Raw genomic sequence first — 20,713 nt, forward strand, 5'->3', positions numbered from 1 at the left:
TGTAGTACGTCTTGACCAGCTGCATCACTGCGTGGTATCATAGCACTACAGTGAGGGGCCGCAAACGGCTGCAGAGAGTGGTGAAGACTGCTGAGAAGATCATCAGGACTCCACTGCCCTCTCTGCAGTCCATTTACCATTGCAGAGGCCACAGAAGAGCTGCATCCACCACCCTCAACACAGACTGTTCACACTCCTACCCTCAGGAGGGAGGAAGGGGGCAAAAAACTGCATATTTTGTGGTGTGCGAGGGGTGTGCAAGATCAGTTTCAGCACCAACCCAATACAGACAACAGACAAATAAAAAATCAGTTTTATATTCCCTTTGAAGTCATTCTAAAAAAGTTTTCTAAAAAAAAAAACTACTAACCTCACTATTCTTAGCTTTCATACTGTGCTAGGCTTTAATGGACTAGTTTGATGCACTTATGTATTTTCGTTGCCTATGTTGTTATAATTGCTTCCAATGTTTCCTCATCTGTAAGTCGCTTTGGATAAAAGCGTCTGCTAAATGACTAAATGTAAATGTAAATGTCATTCTAGTTATATTTTGAATCATGTCAATACATACTTGGCAGAAGTACATAAAGTTAGTGCAAAGAAATGCACAATAAATGGAGCTGCAACTAGTTATTATTTTGATCAAATAATCTGACGATTTTTTTAAAGGAAACATTTGTAATGTTATTACTTCTATTGTTTATTTGCTAATATTACTCATGTGCCCCATCTCATTTGCACATCTGTTTCTATTGCTGCTGCTATGCATTCAATTTGCACATGATAATGCACAATTGTTTTTTGCAAATACTGTACATTCGCATATATATAGATATCCTACACAGTCTATGTTTAGTTGTATTATTATGTTTCTTTCATTGCACATGTGTGTGTGTAGTTTATGTATGTGTGTGTATAACTTTGCACTGTCTTGGCATTCATTGTGGACAGCAAAGTAAGACTTTCATTGCTCAGGGAAACTTGTTTCCTCACTGGGGATATGACAATACACACTTTGAATCTTCAATACCGGTTAAATACTAGCTGGTGCTGATAGGGCTGACATTCTTGACACACCCACCAAACAAGAGAAAACTTATCTCAAACCCTGTTGCGCACCATTTCCAGGAAACGCGTCGTTCCGTGCATATGCTGTTTTTTTCAACAGGGCATCTGTTAAAATGCTTAATCGTATGCTAGTTTTGGCCTACAAAACACTGGCCCGCAAACACTATTTATTTCCCTATATGCACCCCGTATGTGACATCATCTGAAGCAAACCTTACTTTGGAACTGCATACCCCATTAAATAACACACAATAAAACAAAACAAACAACAACAACGTATTAAGAAATAGTTGGCTTTCATGCAGGCTTGGCGTTTTTAAACTTCCTGCTTTCAAAGAGAGCTTATACCCCTGCCACCGCAGCAGAGATCTGGTTCCAGTAAAGCACCGTGTAAATGTTTTGCTCTGCTTTCATTAGACGCTCTTTCAGGCTTCAGACTCTACCTCCTCTACATGGTGCCCTAATAGTCATCTCTGTTCTCCTCTTGCCTCACTCTGCCCCTTCTCTGTGCCTAGCAGAGCTATCAGGGCCTGGGCATTCCTCCGGGACGCTCCAGACCGCAGTTAAACAGCTCCGTCTGGAGTACGTGACGGCACGCAGAGCCGCCCATGTCCCTGCAAACCCTCTGCTTTCATTTAACAGAGCAGTCACAGAAATCATTAGCAGATTTCAGTGAGATAGAGAGAGGAGACTGGGAAATGGACAGACCTGATCTGCAAACGTTCTTATTTTTGTTTCCCATCAGTGTGATTCTAAAGTTTCTTTAAGTGTAACACTTGAGTCTTTGATGGCTTTGAGGTTTCCCGACAGATTCACTTGAAGTTTCAGCCTCACTTCTCAACACATATTGAATGTGACTTCAGAGTCGTTTTGTCTTTAAAGAGCATAAGGTTTGAATGAAAAAAATAGCATGTTATTTCATATATTCTGCTGTATACAAATGAATATTTTTGCATTTTAGAATTTGTCATGCCGTGTGTAAACAAAGCACACTATTGAGATGACTTTGCATTAAGTCAGAAACCTCTTACTGCCAAGAGGCTGCTGGTTTTGACAGGTATTAATGTGACACTATTTGGCCGCAGATTTACACATCTTGTGGCTCTCTCTTGTTAAATCGAGCAATTAGTCTCAAAAAAGACATTTATCAACATGGCTCAACAGTCAGCTAGTCTATTTGTTTCCAAGCATGTGCCTTCTCAGATGGACAGGCATGGCAAAAACATTCAATAAAATGTCATAAAACATCACCTGACTAAAGATTTAACAAATGGCTTCAACTTTGACCAACTTGGTTAAAGGAACTCTACACCCAAAAATCTAATATCTGTAATCATTTACTCACCCTCTAGATGTTCCTCATCTAAATGTCTTTGTTCAGTTGAACACAGTGGAAGAAATTTGGAATAATAACCAAACAGATGTTGCCACCATATAGCAGGAAAATTGCTTTATAAATTTCTTATAAACACAAAAGAAGATATTTTGAAGAATTTAGGAAAGCAAACCGTTCTTGGGCACCTATGACTTGGGCACTCATTTTTCTTACAATGGTAGTTAATGGTGGCCAAGAACTGTTTGGTTACAAGCATTCTTCCAAATATCTGGCTCTGTATTCATCAGAACAAATACATTTATACAGATTGGGAACAACTTAAGGGTGAGTATTTTTGGTGAACCGTTCCTAAAATGATGTAAAGAAAGCATTTTTATTTAAAGAGATAGTTCACCAAATCCTGAAAAATTCAACACTCGAACAGTTAAGGTAAATTTGCATTTTATAAATCACCAAAGGTTTACTGTAATCTCCACTGTTCTACTTAAGACCCTGTCACCTACATAGTCAGTAAATACAAATTTTTGTTAACTGTATCTTTAAATCCCTAGTTTACATCAGGGTCATGAAATCAAGGTTACTTTGCTCACACAATGTATTATTTATTTTTCAAAAATACAAAGACAATTATAAACAATTTATGAATAAAAAGAACGAAAATAAGTGATTGACGTTATGACCATAAAAAGCATCTCGGCACAGAAACCACCCACAACTCCCAGCACTAAAATACGAAACTTACCTACAGATACATACAATGACGCGTAAACCAGTAAAGCACAAACCTAAGCATTCTAAGTCAAGGCACCAGAGAGGTTTTTCCTCTCCTAACTCAGGAGAGCGTAAGCTGGGTGAGCTTCTATTGCTTTTAGGTTGCATTGTTGGTTAAAGTGCAAACCAGGCACTTGTGTCTATATACAGTATTTGAACACTTAGGACAGATTGACAGATAGATAACATCAAATCAACTGGCATTTGTTTTAAACAATGTTGAGTTAGAAAATGCAAAGCATGGCTTCTTTAAATGTGACATCTTTGACTTTATCATCCAGCACCCCAAAACAGCATCTATAAGGCGATTTGAGCATGTATCTGGGCATGTCTGCATATTCAATTCTCTTGTATTGTTCATTTAGTGGTTTTCCTTTCTATCTGGAAATGATCGAACTTCCAGACACTTTATTGAAGCTGCACACTTTATCTAACTCAGAAGCAGAAGCGCTCAAATATAAATACACGACCACATCACACACACACAACACCTTTTTTTGCACTGCAAAGCTGTTCCACAAAAATGGAAAATTCAACCGCAAGGCCGTGAGCTCGTGAAAAGTCTGTGTTCTTTGATACAGTATGAAGCGCAGAAACCACAACAGCGCTGATGATGGAACCTTTCTGCACGGATGAGTCTCTGGAGTTTGTTTGGACATAACAAAGCCGATTTTATGAAGTGTGTGTTAATACTGGAGGAAACATCTTGGTCTCGATGGGGTGAGGCTGCTACAAGGAAATTCTATAGTGAGATGTTATGATGATGAATAATAAACCTTGCTGTCCTGTTCTTCCAAGGCTTTAAAGACTCTTATGTGTAACTCTACTGTGTCTCTTTCACTTTTATGAAGAGTCAAGTTCAGACCACTGACATTCCTTGCGTAGTGGCGGCGAGTACGGCGATGATGTCCGGCCGCTCGATGCGGGTGAGAGCCGAGCAGAGAAGGCCCAGTGTGGAGCCCTCCTGCTGTGCCCAGTCAGTCAACAGGGTGTGGATGGGGTCCTGGCCCCGTCCGAATACGTCCACGCGGTCCTGTTCGTAACCGAGCGTGGCGGCCAGCTGCCTCCAGCTCCGACTGCCCCCCTCCGCAAGAACTCGCTCGACCTCCTCCTTTCTGTGAGGGGGCAGATTCACGTAAAGCCTCGTGTCCTGTTTGCTGTCCCGTTTACTGCCTGTCAAGAAATAAAAGAAAAACTGTGTCAGATGTAACTAGGAAGTGTCCAAAAACAATATTTTATTAATTTGTTTAATCAAAATTTCAAGCATTTGTTTAATCCTTTTAAACCGCAACAAGCATTTTTGGGGGGGAATCTTCAAAGAAATGCTATCTGGTTAAATCTTTTGTTATCTTATGTAACGGTGTTCATACATTCTAATATAATGCTTTCGTACATTTAAGTGTGGCTAAGGTGTCCAAATAGTATAAGTGAGTTAAGGATCTCCTCTCGTACCTTTACTGGGCTGGCTGTCCTGCAAGCTGTGTGAGTCCAGGAACACACCGCTGTCACTGTGTAATTTCTCTCCTTCCCCGGCATTGTTCAGCTCTCCAACCCGAGCTTTCACCAGAGCCTGCTTCTGTTGACACGACTTCCAGCTGGAGGCAAACATACAGAATTCACAACTGCAACAATTACATTTCACACATAATGTGGCGTTCCATATCTTTACACTTATAAAATGCCCAAATTAGCTTATCCGGTGTATATCTCCAAAGTGCACAAAAAAAACAATTATCTCTGTAAACATCAAAACTGATGCTATCGTCACGGTCAGACGAAAATACAGATAACATCTCTCACAGCACTTAACTTTTTTCTGCTTGAAATGTTTCTATGAGTTTCTCACCATTTATAGGCGACGTAGAGCAAGAGGCCGAGCACAACCGCAGCCAGTACAGATACATAGACCAGAATGTTGTTGCTGCCACCTAGGTCCTGTGGCGTGAGTCGAGGAGCCCCAGAGTCTGGACTCGCGCTGCCCCTGTTGTCAATCTCGGTCATGGTCGACCCATCGGAACCGGACGGCCGGGACCGGATGATGATGTCCTGAACTGCAATAGGAAAACCAGACACATTTATTGTTTCGAACTGCTTAAACATATAGTAGTTGGGTTTGTCTATAGGAGAGTACAATAACAAATCAGATTTTGTTTTATTTTTGTTTTTAAGAAAGTACGTTTATTTAATGACTGTTAATGAATAATTTCACAATACTAATACTTATTATTATTATAATAATAGTAATAATAATAATTATTCGTATTATTATTGTTAACGAATAATAATGATCAATGAATAACAATTCTTATTAATTCATTGTTTTTGCTATTATTGTTTCTTAAGATTTTTATGCTAACATTTACATTATTTTGCAGACACTTTTAAGTAACATACAGTACTTTTATTGTAAACATTTATTAGTATTTGTGCCTCAACCTTTGATTTGCTAATGCAATGCTTTACCAATTGATCGACAGGACTTGTTCTTCATGTAATATTATGTGCATACGCTATCCACATTCAGATTATATCTCTATTCCTGTTTGTCAGCAATTGTCTTATTTGTATCTATATTTACATCACCCAAGGAATTTTAACTGCTCTTTCTTTTATTGACATTGAACTCATTAAACTCATTAGTACTGCCGGGATATTTGAAGTACACGCTAAAGCATTTAAACACCTCCGCTGCAAAAAACACACCCTCCCTCCGCCTTAACCTGAAGCCCACATCTGACATGCATCTGCTGTGAGGTTGATTAACACATCATCAGCGGGCCCAGGGATGGCAGACAGGCTAAAGGGCCACATCGTAATGTTGAAAAGTGCAGAACAGTAGGGAGACTTCATCATGCCCCGCACCCTATATCCCGCACATCACCCCACACACTCTCACACAGATACACGTGTGCTGTCCGCTCTCTCTCACACTCACCCCACAGTCTCCCCGCACGAATCAAAGGCTCGCTGTGGCTGCCGTGACCTCTGAAGGTCAAGTGACCCGACTGGTGACTACACACAGCGGGGGAACAGAGGGCGACGTGAGATGCGACCCACTGGTCAGTTGGTTAACCTCCCGATTTAACACCTCTCTGTTTAACACACTTGTATCCGATGAGGACATTAGAATTATCAGGAAGAATATGAGAATTTTTATTCTTGATTATTTTTCATAGACATCATTCATTTTTCAATTAGATTAAATGAAGAGCAAATAGAAACTTGCTTTTAAGACTAATGCCTCCATAGAGTTTCAGAAGGGATTCCAACAATGTCTGCAAATGAGCTCAGATTCGCAATGAGAATTAAGTTTTTACCTGAAACCGTGAACTGAATCCCTAAGCTATAAAATAGTAAAAAACCTTGAGGAATAAAAAGATGTTCTGCTCTACCAGCTAAACCAGCACCAAACACACAAACTATCATAGACCAGCATGAAAATTGCCTATCTATGTTTTTCAATTTAACATTTGAGATCCAAATGTTTTATTCTATTTGAGAAAAATACAGCTGTGATACTTAAAGGCGGGGTGTTCGATTTCTCTTAGCCGTTGTTGATGTTCAAATCACCAAAACAGACACACCACATTCCCCCATCTTCCGCCAGCGCTCGGCTCGACTTATGTCCATCCTGTGCACTGTGCATCTTACTGCTGATTGACTACAAGGTTGTTTTGGTGCTCCGCCCGACTTTTCGGAATTCGGAAATCAGACATCCCGCCTTTAAGGACACTGTAAACTAAACCTATGGAAGTATTTATCCTCAGATACTGGATTATGGAGGTCTGGTCACCATGTTGGTCTGTTGCTATGTGAATTCAAGAACAAGTACATCTGAAGCCAAAGAAAGTATGTATTTTGCTGTATTTTGTCACATGCAGTAAAACTTGAGAACTGTGTTTGTTTAAGCACTTTGGCTCTTTCTGGTAGAACACAGGTGTCTGCCACATGTTAACAGTCTAACCATATGCACACACACACAAACACACATATACAGATATGTTACCATATATATAGGGTCGAAGAGCAAACACTCATATAGCCTGGCTTCATGTGCATATAAAAAATAATAAATGTTCATGTAAAATTTCAATTGTTGGTAAATGTAAATAAATACATGTAAATATTTTCTAAGTATATACATGTATGTGTATGTTTTTGTGTTTGTGAATATCATATACAGACATATACAGTATTAGGTAAACACAAACTTTTATAATAAATCATTTTATATGTATTTGAAAATATAGAGAATAATACACTGTTAATAGGACAATATAACAGTATATTGAATAATGCATGAGCTAATGCCACTTTTCCAATATTTAAAAATAAACAGAATTCTATTAATAAATATGTATTGCATTATATATTCCCATATATTTTAGTTTCATAAGGTTAAACATGTGCAATGTGGATGTATAGGGTTCCTTTTACATTAACAGCCCAGACGTTATTAATTCGATTCTCAGGGAAATGTAAAGTGTAATGCACTGTAAGTTAGTTTGGATGAAAGTATCTGTCAAATGTCCTATTACCCTTCATACATCCCAAAAAATGACCATAAACACGTAATATATTATGAAGATTCCACTCACCCATACAGACAGTGTCAGAGTTAGGCTGGCAGGATCTGATCTCCACCTCGTCCTCACCACAACGTGAACAGGGTATGCAGGGTTTCCAGTCGCTTCTGTCCTTTGAGTAAGTCCCTGGTTTGCACCGCTCGCATACTGTATTTCCCAGTGGGCCACAGGGCCGAACCACTCCGCTTCCTTGACCGCACAGAGTACAGGCGTCGCACAGCCCACTCGTGCTGTTACCGTCCCGCAACAGGAAGAAATGCTCACCGCAGTCACACTGGGTATCCTGTGTGGCCGTGCAGTGTGCCAATTGAGAAATGCCCACGGGGCAGCGGGCGCACAGCCGGCAAGCAGCAAGACCCTCAGAGTCGGAGAAAAAAACACCTGTGAGATATTAAAAGTGATGTTTGTCAATAATAAAGACATTAAATAAATACAATTGCAAAAGGCCTTCATATTTGCGGAAAACACAGATTTGGAAATGCTCACCATCTTGACACGGCTGGCACTTCGTGTCTTCATGTCCACAGCTGCTTGCCATGCCTGTGCCCGCAGGACACAAGCTACAACATTCACCTGTGTTTCTGAACTGCTCACTGGCACAAGCCTTGCCAAGAGCCACCTGAATAAACATAAGACATCAATGTACGATTCACAGTAACATACCAAAGACAACATAATACAGGCAATCTGCAGTTAACAGCTGCTGAAAATGAAACTCAGACCAGCTATGTCATGGTTATACGAGTTAAGCTGGTTGCCCAAGAGATTTTTGGATTCTTATAAAGCTTGGAAGGAACATTAGCATAACATTAAAATACTGGGGATCAGAAGGCAAAGTCAGAGCTTCAAATTTAAAGTGACTTGTTGCACCTAAATTGTTCAATTCACTCAGTTAAGGCAAAAGTATAGCATAGGACGGGACGGGACGCGTACAACAGCGTATGCGCCAATTCTATTTTGAACCAGCCGAGTCCACTTGGTGACGTCCTGTGCATGTCGAACTCTATCCGCGCTTATTCACTATTGAGTTTTGCTCAAGAAGCTTTGTGGACGCGAAAAAAAGTATACCCGGCCCTTTAGGGTTTTATAAATGAGGTTTAATTAAAGCCAACCGAAAAAATCTGAAGAAACAAGAAATTCGGAAAAACTGAAATTTGATGGCAGCTAGAATAGCATAAAATATTTTTTTTAACATAAAATGACATGTTTTTTGTTTTAATGTAAATTTGTAGTCTTTTTCTGTAATTTGGCGTTTTTACTTTATTTTAAAAAAATATGTGAAAAATCTGTAAAAGAACAGCAATATTCTGTAATTACAGGTTTTACATTACATATGAGAAATCTGTATAACAACTGTAAAATAGTTTAATTTGTGCTTTTTATGGAGCCCTGGAAGGGACATAGGATGGACAAATACGACACTCAACAGAAAAACATACATTATTTCAAAACGTTTGCATTCTCTCGCAAACAATACTTCGTTTTCATAAATTTTCCACCACCACGTCCCTTTTACCCTACTGACTGTTGTTTTAAATGTTTTACATTTCTGATATATTTCATTGATTTATCTTGAAGCAGAAAGGTGTGTTAAGGAATTTGATAGATAATAAACAAATTATGCAATATAAACACTGATTATAAAGATAACAGTTTAACATTTAAACAGCACTTATCAACAAATGCCTGAAAGATTACACATTCTGGATTCACGTCAAGAACTTTTTAAAAATCTTGACCTTTAAATTTGAATGAGAACAAGCCATATCATGTCATTACACATTGTTGCGGGGACATTATGTTCTTTTTCTTTATAACACACACGCACACAAACACAGACACTTTAAACTGATCTCAGGCATTTTAATTGTACTGTGTTTCCTGTAAGAGCAAGAGGCGAGTTTAACTTGTGACTTTCACACCACTTTTTGAATTGTAATGTATACAGGCATCAACTAAGTGAAGCTTTGCCAAATACACAAAACTGTCAAAAAGGAAGCAGAAAGTCACGAGCGGATCTTTAAAAAGCCTTTTTCCATTCATGAAACTGACGCATTATGTTTATCTGCAGTTGTTTCTGTGTGCTGGAGAGACCACTGTGGTTCAAGACCTAAGGGGAGGGTGTGATGGGGTTGGGCTGGTGTGTGTGTCTGTTTGGTTAAGAGAGAAGCCTTTGATGGCCCCCCCAGCTCTGCAGGTGTGATAACGGAGATCAGTTCGACTGCATTTTAAACATGCATATGTTTGAGAAAATTGCCCCTCACACACCCCCTCTACTTCACAACTGCCCCCTAGGGCCCTGACTTGAGCCAACAGATGCCTGTACATGTAAACCTCCTGAAAAGAACGAAAGCAAACCCACACAACCGCTCTGATGTGTCTGATCTCTCTTAGGACAAGAGTGCATGTGTAAACCTGTCGAACGAGCACAAACACACTTTAAGCTCCTAAAAACACAAATACACATTTGTACACACCTGCCCACGGGGCAAAAGCCCTCACTCTTTTAAACGCACCAGATAATCTGCCTTTATCTGAATTTAAAATCCAGTTGGTTGATTACTATTTTTTATACTTTATACTGTGACAATCATACAGAAAATAATTTAGTTTTGCATTAAATTCAAGTAAATGGAAAAATGGACTTGAAATAAAGAAATTTTGCTTTGCTTTAATGACATAACTGGCATAGATTTTGTGCAAAAACAGATGTTCTCCAGGTGTGATCTGAGAAGGTTTTGAAGAGAAACTTATCCGTTCCAATGAAACCCCTTTCTCAAACTTGCTCGCATTTACAATATATTTGTATTTATATGGTACGTTAACTTTGTTTTGTTATTTGTAAATAGTGTTAATTGTTAATAAAACATTGTTCAATATATTGTTATATATATTTAAAAAATACAGTGAAATATAAATGTTCTAATATATTGCAGAAAATCACAAATGAACTGAAATTGCATGTTCACATATTATATTACAGTAAATTATAAATTCTTAAGAAAGAATAATTATATCCCAGAAACTAGAGGACGAACATAACAGAATTTGTAAATAAATATGCTATTTATATTTCTATAGTTATACACAATTGTTATATTGTAAAATAACTCTCCCACGCACCCCCTTATACTTACATTTTTATGTTTTATCTTTAAAACCCATGCAATAAAAAAAAATTCTTGTGTTTATGTATATACTGTGTGTTATGTTAAGTACTTATAACTACAACAAATTCCTTGTGCGTGTGTACACACTTGGTGAATAAAACTGGGAAAACTTTTAACACAAGAAGAATTAAAAGGGAACTTCTAGGCTCACTAGAGAGAGAGAGAGAGAGAGAGAGAGCGAGAGAGCGAGAGAGCGAGAGAGCGAGAGAGAGAGAGCGAGAGAGCGAGAGAGAGAGAGAGAGAGAGAGCGAGAGAGCGAGAGAGCGAGAGAGAGAGCGAGAGAGAGCGAGAGAGAGCGAGAGAGAGAGAGAGCGAGAGAGCGCGAGAGAGCGAGAGAGAGAGAGAGAGAGAGAGAGAGCGAGAGAGAGAGAGAGAGAGAGAGAGAGAGAGAGAGAGAGAGAGAGAGAGAGAGCGAGAGAGAGCGAGAGAGAGAGAGAGAGAGTGAGAGAGCGAGAGAGAGAGCGAGAGAGAGAGCGAGAGAGAGCGAGAGAGAGCGAGAGAGAGAGCGAGAGAGAGAGAGAGAGAGAGAGAGCGAGAGAGCGAGAGAGAGAGCGCGCGAGAGAGAGAGAGAGAGAGAGAGAGAGAGCGAGAGAGAGAGCGCGAGAGAGAGAGCGCGAGAGAGAGAGAGAGAGCGAGAGAGAGAGAGAGAGAGAGAGAGAGCGAGAGAGAGAGCGCGAGAGAGAGAGCGCGAGAGAGAGAGAGAGCGAGAGAGAGAGAGAGAGAGAGAGAGCTGAGCAGCACCATTGGAATTTTCTTTGTCAGTTTCCTAATAAGGGTGTTAAATACTTCCCGAACGCACAGCGGGCTGTGAGAAGACCTTCACATCCTTTTTGACGATATTTTACCATCTAATTTGCTCCTAAATCTTGACTAAATTACATGAACAAATTCAGGCACATGATACATCAACTATAAACATGAACGCAGAGCAGAAAGTAGAAGTCTGTGAGAAGAGCTTGATCACTACACACACTTTCGGTCTCTGTGATGAATCCACGTAATACAGAGGGATTAACAAAACTTGAAAGAAGCCAGTTCACACAAAACACCTTTGATCCATCACGACACCCCCCCACCCACCCACACACCCCCACACACACAATGAGAGGTAAAATCAGTCTGACACCCCTAAATTAAAATGTTATTGCTTTTCAGCTCAGGCGATGTCAAACTGGTACGTTTGATTTTAGTATCAATTAAGCGAATCCTAAAAAATCCCTGACATTTCATCACAGACTTTACAATCTGAGCATATTGTAAGACATTTTTGAGATCCCACAAGCTCATGTGGAATGACTTGGCTATTTTTCTCAGAAGAAGCAGGTTGCCGTCTAGAAGTAACAAGCAAGACATTAAAGAGATCTCATTTGTGCCTTTTCCAATGGATATCAGTATTTATCAAACATACACATTTGCTGAATGACGGGACATGTGTGCAATGCGTGAGTGAGTTTTGTAAGAGTAGTCTGAATAATGAGAACATGAAAGGGGACACAAGCCCCAGGAGGCCACAGCGATTGACCCCTCACCCCCACCAGCCAAACATACAACCACAGACATCCACAGATACCGCTGATATGGACAGACCGAGACTATCTTCTCTCACTGCGGCCAACAGTAACAAAAAACCTACAATCCTGAGGGTCGTGCATTAATGTTTCACACAAAACAAGCATATTTTCAGTCTTATTGCAGTATTACTAGCAGCAGTTTGCCAGTAACTCACTGTAGATTTACATTTATGTAATTTACTGGCAACAGTTTGTTCGAAGATAATTGATCATTAAACATTAACAAGTTTTTATCCTTACCGAAAAAAACCCTATAAAGTATCAGCCTCCTGCAAAGCATTCCGGAAACCAAAACGAGAAAAAACCCAAAAAGGTTTACGTGGATGTCTGGTTCTCAGAATGCTTTGCATGAGGCTGATATTATATATTTTTTTGTCCTGTAAAGATTAAGACTTGTTAATGTTTAATGATCATTTATCTCTGATCAAACTGCTGCCAATAAATTACATTAATGTAAATCTACCGTGAGTTACTGGCAACTAGCTGCATAACTACAGCAAAAACGTTTACAGCGAATGCAACGCAAAACACTGTAAACACTCCAAAACTAACCGAGTGTCAGTTAGCTGGTTGAGACAGTCGGCTGGCCCTGTGGGGAGTAGAAGGGGATCGATAAAAAGAGGTTGGTTCAAGAGGAAACCGCAGTTTTGCTCCCATGGAAAGAAGCAAAGTGATGTGGCTAAATAGAAGTTACAATTCTGAGCTGCAAATTTACCCCTTTCTCTCCACAGACCGAGAGGAAATGATAATAATTACAATGGTCCGGTTATCATGGGCCCCAGCAGTACTTAAACTGTGGCTGCCTATCTACGGACATTCTTGAGGGGGACAGGGGTCTACCACGAACCCCAGAGACTGTTTGAACACACCAGCAGGAGACAGTATTAAATATATCTGGAGCAGTATTAAATAACACTGATCCTAAAAATACTGCATCAGGTTAAAAGTTGCCCACTTGGGTTTTACATTATTTTGTAACAGCAGAGTTTAAACAAGCAAATAAGTTGTTTAAGTTGTCTGTTATTTAGAGACACAACGCAGCTTTTGTTCTTTGCGTTATTTGGTTCTTCCTTTCCTTAAGAGTTAATTGTGTGGAAAACATGACAAAATGTTTTTGGGGCAAGTATGATATCTGGTACATCTTTATACGTTGAGATATCCGATTAAGTGTTATGATATAAAGTAGCGAGACTTGACATTGAGCATAAGGGAAAATAAACGCAATAAAGTGGAGCTATGCGGCTTTCATTTTCTGGCGCAGTGTTTATTTAAAGCAAATGACAAAATAATCGCTGTAAGCTGTAATACAGACAATATTGAACAAATAGCTTTTAAGTCATTGACTTTAAAATACATCAAATCTTACTGAAAAAATGTTGTGTGACTTAATTTAAGCGGTACACACTTTATGCATACTTGTTTCTTTTAAATAAACAATATCACTACAGATAACAAATGAAGAGTTTGGATCCAAGTGAGATAACTCCATTTTCTTTCATTTTCAAAATTCATGTTTTTTATTATGTTATCATGTTTTGTTGTATCTATTGTGCTAGATAGTTGTGCTTTTGTGGCTTAAATCAATACAAACCAACTGCAGGAATGCACAACAACAAAAAAACGTTTTTAAAACGTTTAAAAACAAAGTTTTCAAATATTTTCAATAACCAAATAATTACAAAAGTAACTTAACGAATAACTTGCATATGTTTGCAAACTGCTCTGACAGAAACACAAACTCACAACTAAAGTTAACCGTTAACTCGCAACTTACATTTACGTTTATTCATTTGACGCTTTTATCCAAAGCGACTTACAGTACAAGCGGGAAAGCGTACAAGCATTTTGTATAAACATATAAACAGAACCGTTAGTTTACGAGGCCATGATAACTGACTAAGATTAAAGCAAGGGAGAGAATTAACTAAAGATTAAAACTAATACAAAGCATTTCAACTCACCTTCACGGCCAAGATACACAAACAGAGTTGAAGTGCTGCCATCCTCGTCTTCATCGTTTCGGTGCTTTTCCTAAGCGATGGAGAGTCTTTCGTGTTCAAAACAACGAGTCTTTTGTGCTCAAAGTCCAGCGCAAACCGCACAAATGTTCATAACCATAACGCGTGAATGAGAGGAGGCTCTACTACAGCATCTGTTTTGCGTGTTTCAGACACTCTTCCATTGATCTGAACGCTTTGTTTTTTTCAATCCACTGGAAAAAGACCTAGTGAGATGAATGGCGATGTAACTGTACAGGCGGAGAATCCCTTTACGTCCCGTTTATAACCTAAGAATGTCTCGACGGTCAAATGAACTTGTTAGTGTCGCTCCATCACTCAACTGAGGCTGTGCTCACGGCCAGCTGTTGACTAAATAACTTGTGATGAAGGGGATGGTCATAGCCCCCCCCCAAAAGCAGAGAGAGATTTAAAGAGCTCTGTGATTGGACAGATCTGTGAAAGTCTTTTTTACAGTGGTAGGCAAACACACATACTTTGTTTTTCTATTTTTTATGATTTTCAGCATTGCATTTTATTTATAACTAATATCATTACAATTATTGTTATAATTGATATGCTGTTAGCCACCCATGCCATTAAATAAATTCATTGTAGAACAGAGATTGAACACTTATTACACTTTTTATATTGTGGTTTTACAGGATTTTCACAGCGCTGGAGTCTATATGGTTACCATGGAAAAAGACCGGATAAACACAGATTAAACAGACGGCTCAGCTCAGCTCAGTCAGAGATAAAAAGGGACACAACAGTGGCTAACCTTTCTCAGATCTCAGGGATTTCTGAGTCGAGTCGTAAAACCCAGCAGGAGCTCTCAGACTTCAGAGAGAAACAAATGGAGACTTCCCTCCAAACAATGATAAAAGGCCTTCAAAGCAAGACTCACAAGATATCAAGGGCAAAGATGCTCAATTCATTCCTCAGCGATTCCTGACACTTTTTCCTCGTTGTCACTGCGTGTTTATAAGAAGTGTGTTTGTATCGTTTATTTATTCAAGTTTATCGGTCCACTTCCTTGATATTTGTTTATATACAATAGTTGTTTTACATCCTTGCATGATTGCACATTAGCATTTTGGACCACTGTCTAACAAGGCATTTTGTTTTGTACATATACCAATATGAAAAGATGTGCTAACAAACAGTAAATATCATACGTTTCAGATTATGTCCCATTAGTAATGTCTCTATATGTTTTACATTGTCTGGATCATGGTTGAGAAGCTGAAACCCTCACGAAGCAGCAGAGATGCAAAACCTTTGGTAAGTTGTTACCCCCGTGTGAATTTGCAGATCACCGCAAAGAAATAATAAAACTGATGGAAGAGGATTGGGGTCGGGTTGTTTGCAGGTTGTTGTAGTTCAGGAACTACCCAGACAACAAGTGATTGTCAGGACGTTTTATCCCCCAGGCTTCCCCCACGTCTTCTTTTTGGGGGTGGAGTGGAGATGCCTGACTCTTTTCAAAGCAAGGTGTCAAAATCCTCCTCCCATTGTCTGCCACACGGATCAGAGCAGAATTGCCACCATAACCACCACATCCCATCTCCTTCGAGTCCTGGTGCATGTACTGACTGGAAGAGGTGCATTCCATCCCTCCATGCCAGAGTCAACCCCCCTTCGACTGTCGTCCACTCAAACGTACCCCTCTGGGTGTTTATGGGTCAGCCAACAGGATGCTCGGCCCATCGAGAGATCAAAGGATTTCAGCTCTGATAAATGTGCTGTAACTGTGACCCCTTCAACCCTAATTGGGTTTAACGCGTCAGGACAGGAGGAGGGAATAAAAGGCGGAGAATTTTCAGGGAATCGAGAACGGAAAAGAAATATAAAAATACTCAGAAGACCTGCATTTAGGGGTGAAACTGATGGTGATCAACATTTAGGCCCGGTTTCATAGACAACACTGTTAAAAAAACGAAATTTGAAAGGACATTTTCTGTAAAATAGAACAAACAGAAATATACCGTAAAATACATTATTATATATAAATAAATATATATTTTTCTGTAAAATTATAAGGATATATATTAAATAGTTTTTCTTGTAAATGTGTTTTCTTGTTCTGTTTTTGACAATATTTCCAAAATAAACTGTAAAAAAGGAAATCTTGTTAAAATTTTCTGGGAGCTGGAAGAGATGGGGCGCCAAAAATAACCTGTGAAATCACATTTCCACCTGGTTTACTTGTACATTTGCCATTTTCTGGAAATTATATATAAATACATTTTAAAAACAGAACAGAAGTAAAATTAAGTTTATTTACATTTAACATGGTATATCTGTTAAAAATTACAGGAAAAATTCTGTAAAATTACAGAGAGGCTTATCTTAAGCAAGGACTATGCCTCAGTTACATTAGGATATTTAAGTCGATTTTATTAAAATTCCTTAGATTAAAATATTTCTGGAGTGCATCTTGAGACAAAACAATGGCAATTACATATTTTAAGATATGTCAGGGCAATTTATTTTCAGTTAAGACAGCTCAAGTCTGGGACTAGTCCCAAGCCATTCTGATTTTACTTTTAAATATACACTGCTCAAAAAAATGAAGGGAACACCTGATAGTCACAGTTTAACCTTCAGGAAAATCAATCAACCGTCCATTTCTTTGAGAAGTTGGATAACAAAATCTGTAAAATGTATATAAATATGATAAAATGTATTTAATAAAGACTATTACAGTCCATACAGTGTAACTCCATGCATAATTTAAGTAAACAAATAATGTAAACCTTGTGAATAAACATGCACAGATTATGTCTGGTTTTAAGTCCTTTTCTCTTTATGTACCTTATCAGTGTTTAAAATCTTGCATTATTTTTACAGTATTGCAAATATAGATTTGATGAAAATATGGCACATGCACGTGTTTAATAGCACTATAAATATAGAAAAATGCAACTTTATTTTAGTATTCTGTTCATTTTTTGATTTCTTGTTTATCCTCTACTGTCTGCCCTATGTGTATTTACTGTAAAGCTGCTTTGCAATACTACAAAAGTGTAAAAAGAGCTACAAAAATGGGTTAAATAACCAAAGATGTTGTTTAACATGTTTATTTACAAAAACAGACTCCCTTTTTTAAATTAAATGATTTGTTCCCGTTTTCTTGTTTGATAACTGTATTTCTTGGATTTTTTTGCATTTTGATTCATGTAACTTGGAATGCACAAGAGAAAAGAAACATGATTTTTGAAAATGTTTAAAAACAGAGTTGTGTGTTTTTGTTCATATCAGCTTTTCTGTCATTTCTCAAATGTTTTGTTTAGGTCTGTTCTATGATATTTTGCTGTGCAAACTAAATGCAGTCCAAATGCATTCCAGAGCAAATCAATGTATATAGACTTCAATATTTATTTAAAAGTAACAATATGCATGTACACAACTGCATAACTCACACGAACAGGAAAGCTGTGAAACAGAGACGGGCAGAAGGCATGTTCAACAAAGATCTCATTTGAAGTTGACTCTTTCAGTAAACAATACAATTCAGATCTGCCTGACAACATCAAATAGTTCACACTGAACAGGACTTTTTTTCGCGGAGTGATTATTCATAACCGGTTTATAAAAACGATGTCTTATGGCTTCAGTTTCCGAACACACAAGATTTCCATGATCCTTTAAAAAGACATTGTGCAAGAGTTTGTGCATGTGTAGCAAAGGACTATCGGAAATACAGTGAAAAAAATATTTTTAAAAATGCTTCCCTTAAACTACACCAACATACATAAGTTTCTCAGGTGGCAGTGTTTGACTACAGGAGTGCAGTGATAAAGACTTCTGAGGGAAAAGTGGTATGAAACCTTGTATCTGCTAGCCGATGAGACGCAACGTTTCTTTATCTTTCCTCTGACTTTGGCATCCAGCAGCAGATTCAATGCATCCAGTCTATTCAAGTCAGCAAAATGTGTCCTCTAACTTTCCCATGTGTCTCACAGACACTGCACACACAGCGCAGCCTTCAAAGCATTCAGTGCATCAATAAAAAAACATTCAGACATAAAATTCCGATGGTTACAGAGTTGTGGTCCCAGACACATTCGGAGGACAATTAAGACAAGCTGGTGTATGTTTCACATAATACAAATAGTTACACGATTCTAATAAAGGACAGCGGTTGAGGCACTTATTTGTAGGAAAAAAGAGCAAAATGACTGACTGAAGGTATAAGAACAATTGCAAAAAGTGCTGAAAATATCGACTGTAAATGAGTGCATTTATTTGCAGGTGGTGCAGGCCTCCTATAAGACGGCACCCAAGCATGTGCCAAAACCATTACGACCAGACCCAGACGGAATCTGCTGACATTTATGATGTTTTCTGTGTGCTGATTTAAGGGGAAAATGTGAGGAATGGCTTTAGATACAGTAAAATGTGCTAAATGAAACTTACCAGACTAGACACTTGGTAGAAAACATCATTAATAAGCCGAAACATTTGATAAACACATGAGGGACAGAGGGTGTCGAGCCCGTTACAATGGAAATATGCAGGCCGAGACTCCGCGTGGGCCTGAAATGTGGCCACAACATTAAAAGACGCCAAAAGCAGATAAAACAATTTGTTCTGTTGTCACATCAAGTGCAATTTCCGCTGTCCAGTCAAAGAACTCACTGCACTCATTGTATAGGAAAATATTGTTTGTGACCGCGAGAAAGTCCGTCAATTTAATATAAAGGCACTTCCTTTATATTACAGGATACGAAAGATTCTCACAATGAAGGCAAACCAGTGTGCCAATGGAGAAAAGGAAAGAGTTTGTATCGGCAGGACCAAACCAAGTGATCAGAAAGAGGTTGCAATAACAACAGCTATTACGATATACAATCACACGTTTTAAGGCACCAGAGGTACTGAATCAAGTCTTAAGACTTAGCAGGGCTCAAAGCACATCACATCACATCATTACACAAAAGTTAAAAGCACTTGTTCATAATTATTGCGTTACACAAAAAATCTGCAAGTAACACAAACACCCGCATCCATACACATACACAGCGTTAAAAATGCTTGTTCTACATAAAATATTCAGGCTGTTTAGGCAACAGCACTTATTTAGGAAAGTATTCAAGTGTCAGACAAAGTACCAGCAACGCAGTGCTGACCACAGAGTGACCAGCAAGGCAAAAATCAGCACAGGAAGATCTGTTATACTAAACAACGGCTCAGGTGATGACGTTTTGTCACCCAGTGACTGACAGTTCACCACTCTGAGCTACAGTGCCTTGAGCTCCAGCCAGCGAGAAGGCAGTCTGTGATTCACAGGACAGCACAAACTGCTTTTAAAAAGTCAAAGTTCAGCCGTATGACCGGCGACAAGCTGTCAACGTTCACAGACTCTGAAGGTGACGGCTCGATTCCAATGATCTTTGGAATGTCTACTTGTTAAAAGCAGTATAAATCATTGCATGTTAAAGAAGAATTTTCCTTGCGCTTTGGATTTTCCCTTTACGGTTGTTCTCAAGCTCTGTGGTGTGTGTTTCTGGGCCTGCACCGCAGGACCGGTGACGGAGAGCCACGTCTCTTCTGCAGGTGAAGAGAGTGTTGGATGCTTATTTTCCATCAGGCGTGACAGGGTTGTACTCCGTCTCTCCTGATGACACCTGTGAGATTCTGCGCGTGGAGCCCCACAGTCGACGGGAAACCGAAGATCGAACCTGAGGACAAAAGATTTGGATATTGAAAAGATATGAATTCAACCGATGCATAACGAATGCATGAATTTAAAGGAGTAGGACTTGAACGGGGGGGCCGTTGGTTAAGGTCCAAATTTCTTAAATGTCGTATCGCAGCTTAAGCCCTACACGACACCAGCCGATGAATAAGGGAAACATGATATACTTTTTGAACATAAATATATGGCTTGCACTGCCTAGGAGTGCAAGATTATTGTTTAAAAAGGTCGGTTCGTGAGCATATATGTTTAAATATTTTGAAATCTACGTCACGCGGAACCTTTCCAACTTGATTGCGTAATATGGAAGTCGTGGACATGCATCCAGAAGGCAGTGCAAGCTGTGTATTTGTGTTTAAAAAGTATATAATTATATTGTTTTCTTGTAAAATGACTAATCGTTTTGCTAGACAACGCCCTTATTCATCGGCTGGAATCATGTAGAGCCTTTAGATGCAGCTATGATACAAAAATTTGGACCTTAACCAGCAGCCCCCCATTGAAGTC

The 20,713-nt window shown here is 39.0% G+C and overlaps 2 protein-coding genes across 3 annotated transcripts in view; both read right to left on the reverse strand.

Moving 5' to 3' along the window:
* Window positions 1-2,830: 2,830 nt before the first annotated feature.
* Window positions 2,831-14,887, reverse strand: nradd (neurotrophin receptor associated death domain). The gene is made up of 6 exons (XM_079470282.1): window positions 14,464-14,887; window positions 8,248-8,380; window positions 7,774-8,142; window positions 5,022-5,226; window positions 4,628-4,770; window positions 2,831-4,348 (listed from the first exon to the last, which is right to left on the reverse strand). The coding sequence occupies exons 1-6, from the start codon at window positions 14,515-14,517 to the stop codon at window positions 4,035-4,037; spliced, it is 1,218 nt and encodes a 405-aa protein (XP_079326408.1). The 5' UTR covers window positions 14,518-14,887; the 3' UTR covers window positions 2,831-4,034.
* A 2,973-nt stretch (window positions 14,888-17,860) lies between these two features.
* nbeal2 (neurobeachin-like 2) overlaps window positions 17,861-20,713 on the reverse strand; it is a 46,509-nt gene continuing 43,656 nt past the window's right edge. For both annotated transcript variants that reach the window (XM_079469313.1, XM_079469312.1), the window contains one exon: window positions 17,861-20,189. In XM_079469313.1, the coding sequence (XP_079325439.1) occupies window positions 20,085-20,189 (105 nt within the window). In that variant the 3' untranslated portion in view covers window positions 17,861-20,084. The remainder of the gene's footprint in view (window positions 20,190-20,713) is intronic.

This window comes from Barbatula barbatula, assembly GCF_947034865.1.
Source record: "Barbatula barbatula genome assembly, chromosome: 12".
Taxonomy (NCBI): Eukaryota; Metazoa; Chordata; class Actinopteri; order Cypriniformes; family Nemacheilidae; genus Barbatula; species Barbatula barbatula.

What these genes read in the sequence shown, in the direction of transcription:
- nradd (XM_079470282.1), bottom strand. Translation starts at nt 14,517, where the DNA reads ATGAAGACGAGGATGGCAGCACTTCAACTCTGTTTGTGTATCTTGGCC. An exon ending in CTCTGACACTGTCTGTATGG is followed by an intron (nt 5,227 to 7,773) that starts GTGAGTGGAATC and finishes TTCCTATTGCAG; the next exon opens with TTCAGGACATCATCATCCGG. An exon ending in GGACAGCCAGCCCAGTAAAG is followed by an intron (nt 4,349 to 4,627) that starts GTACGAGAGGAG and finishes ATTTCTTGACAG; the next exon opens with GCAGTAAACGGGACAGCAAA.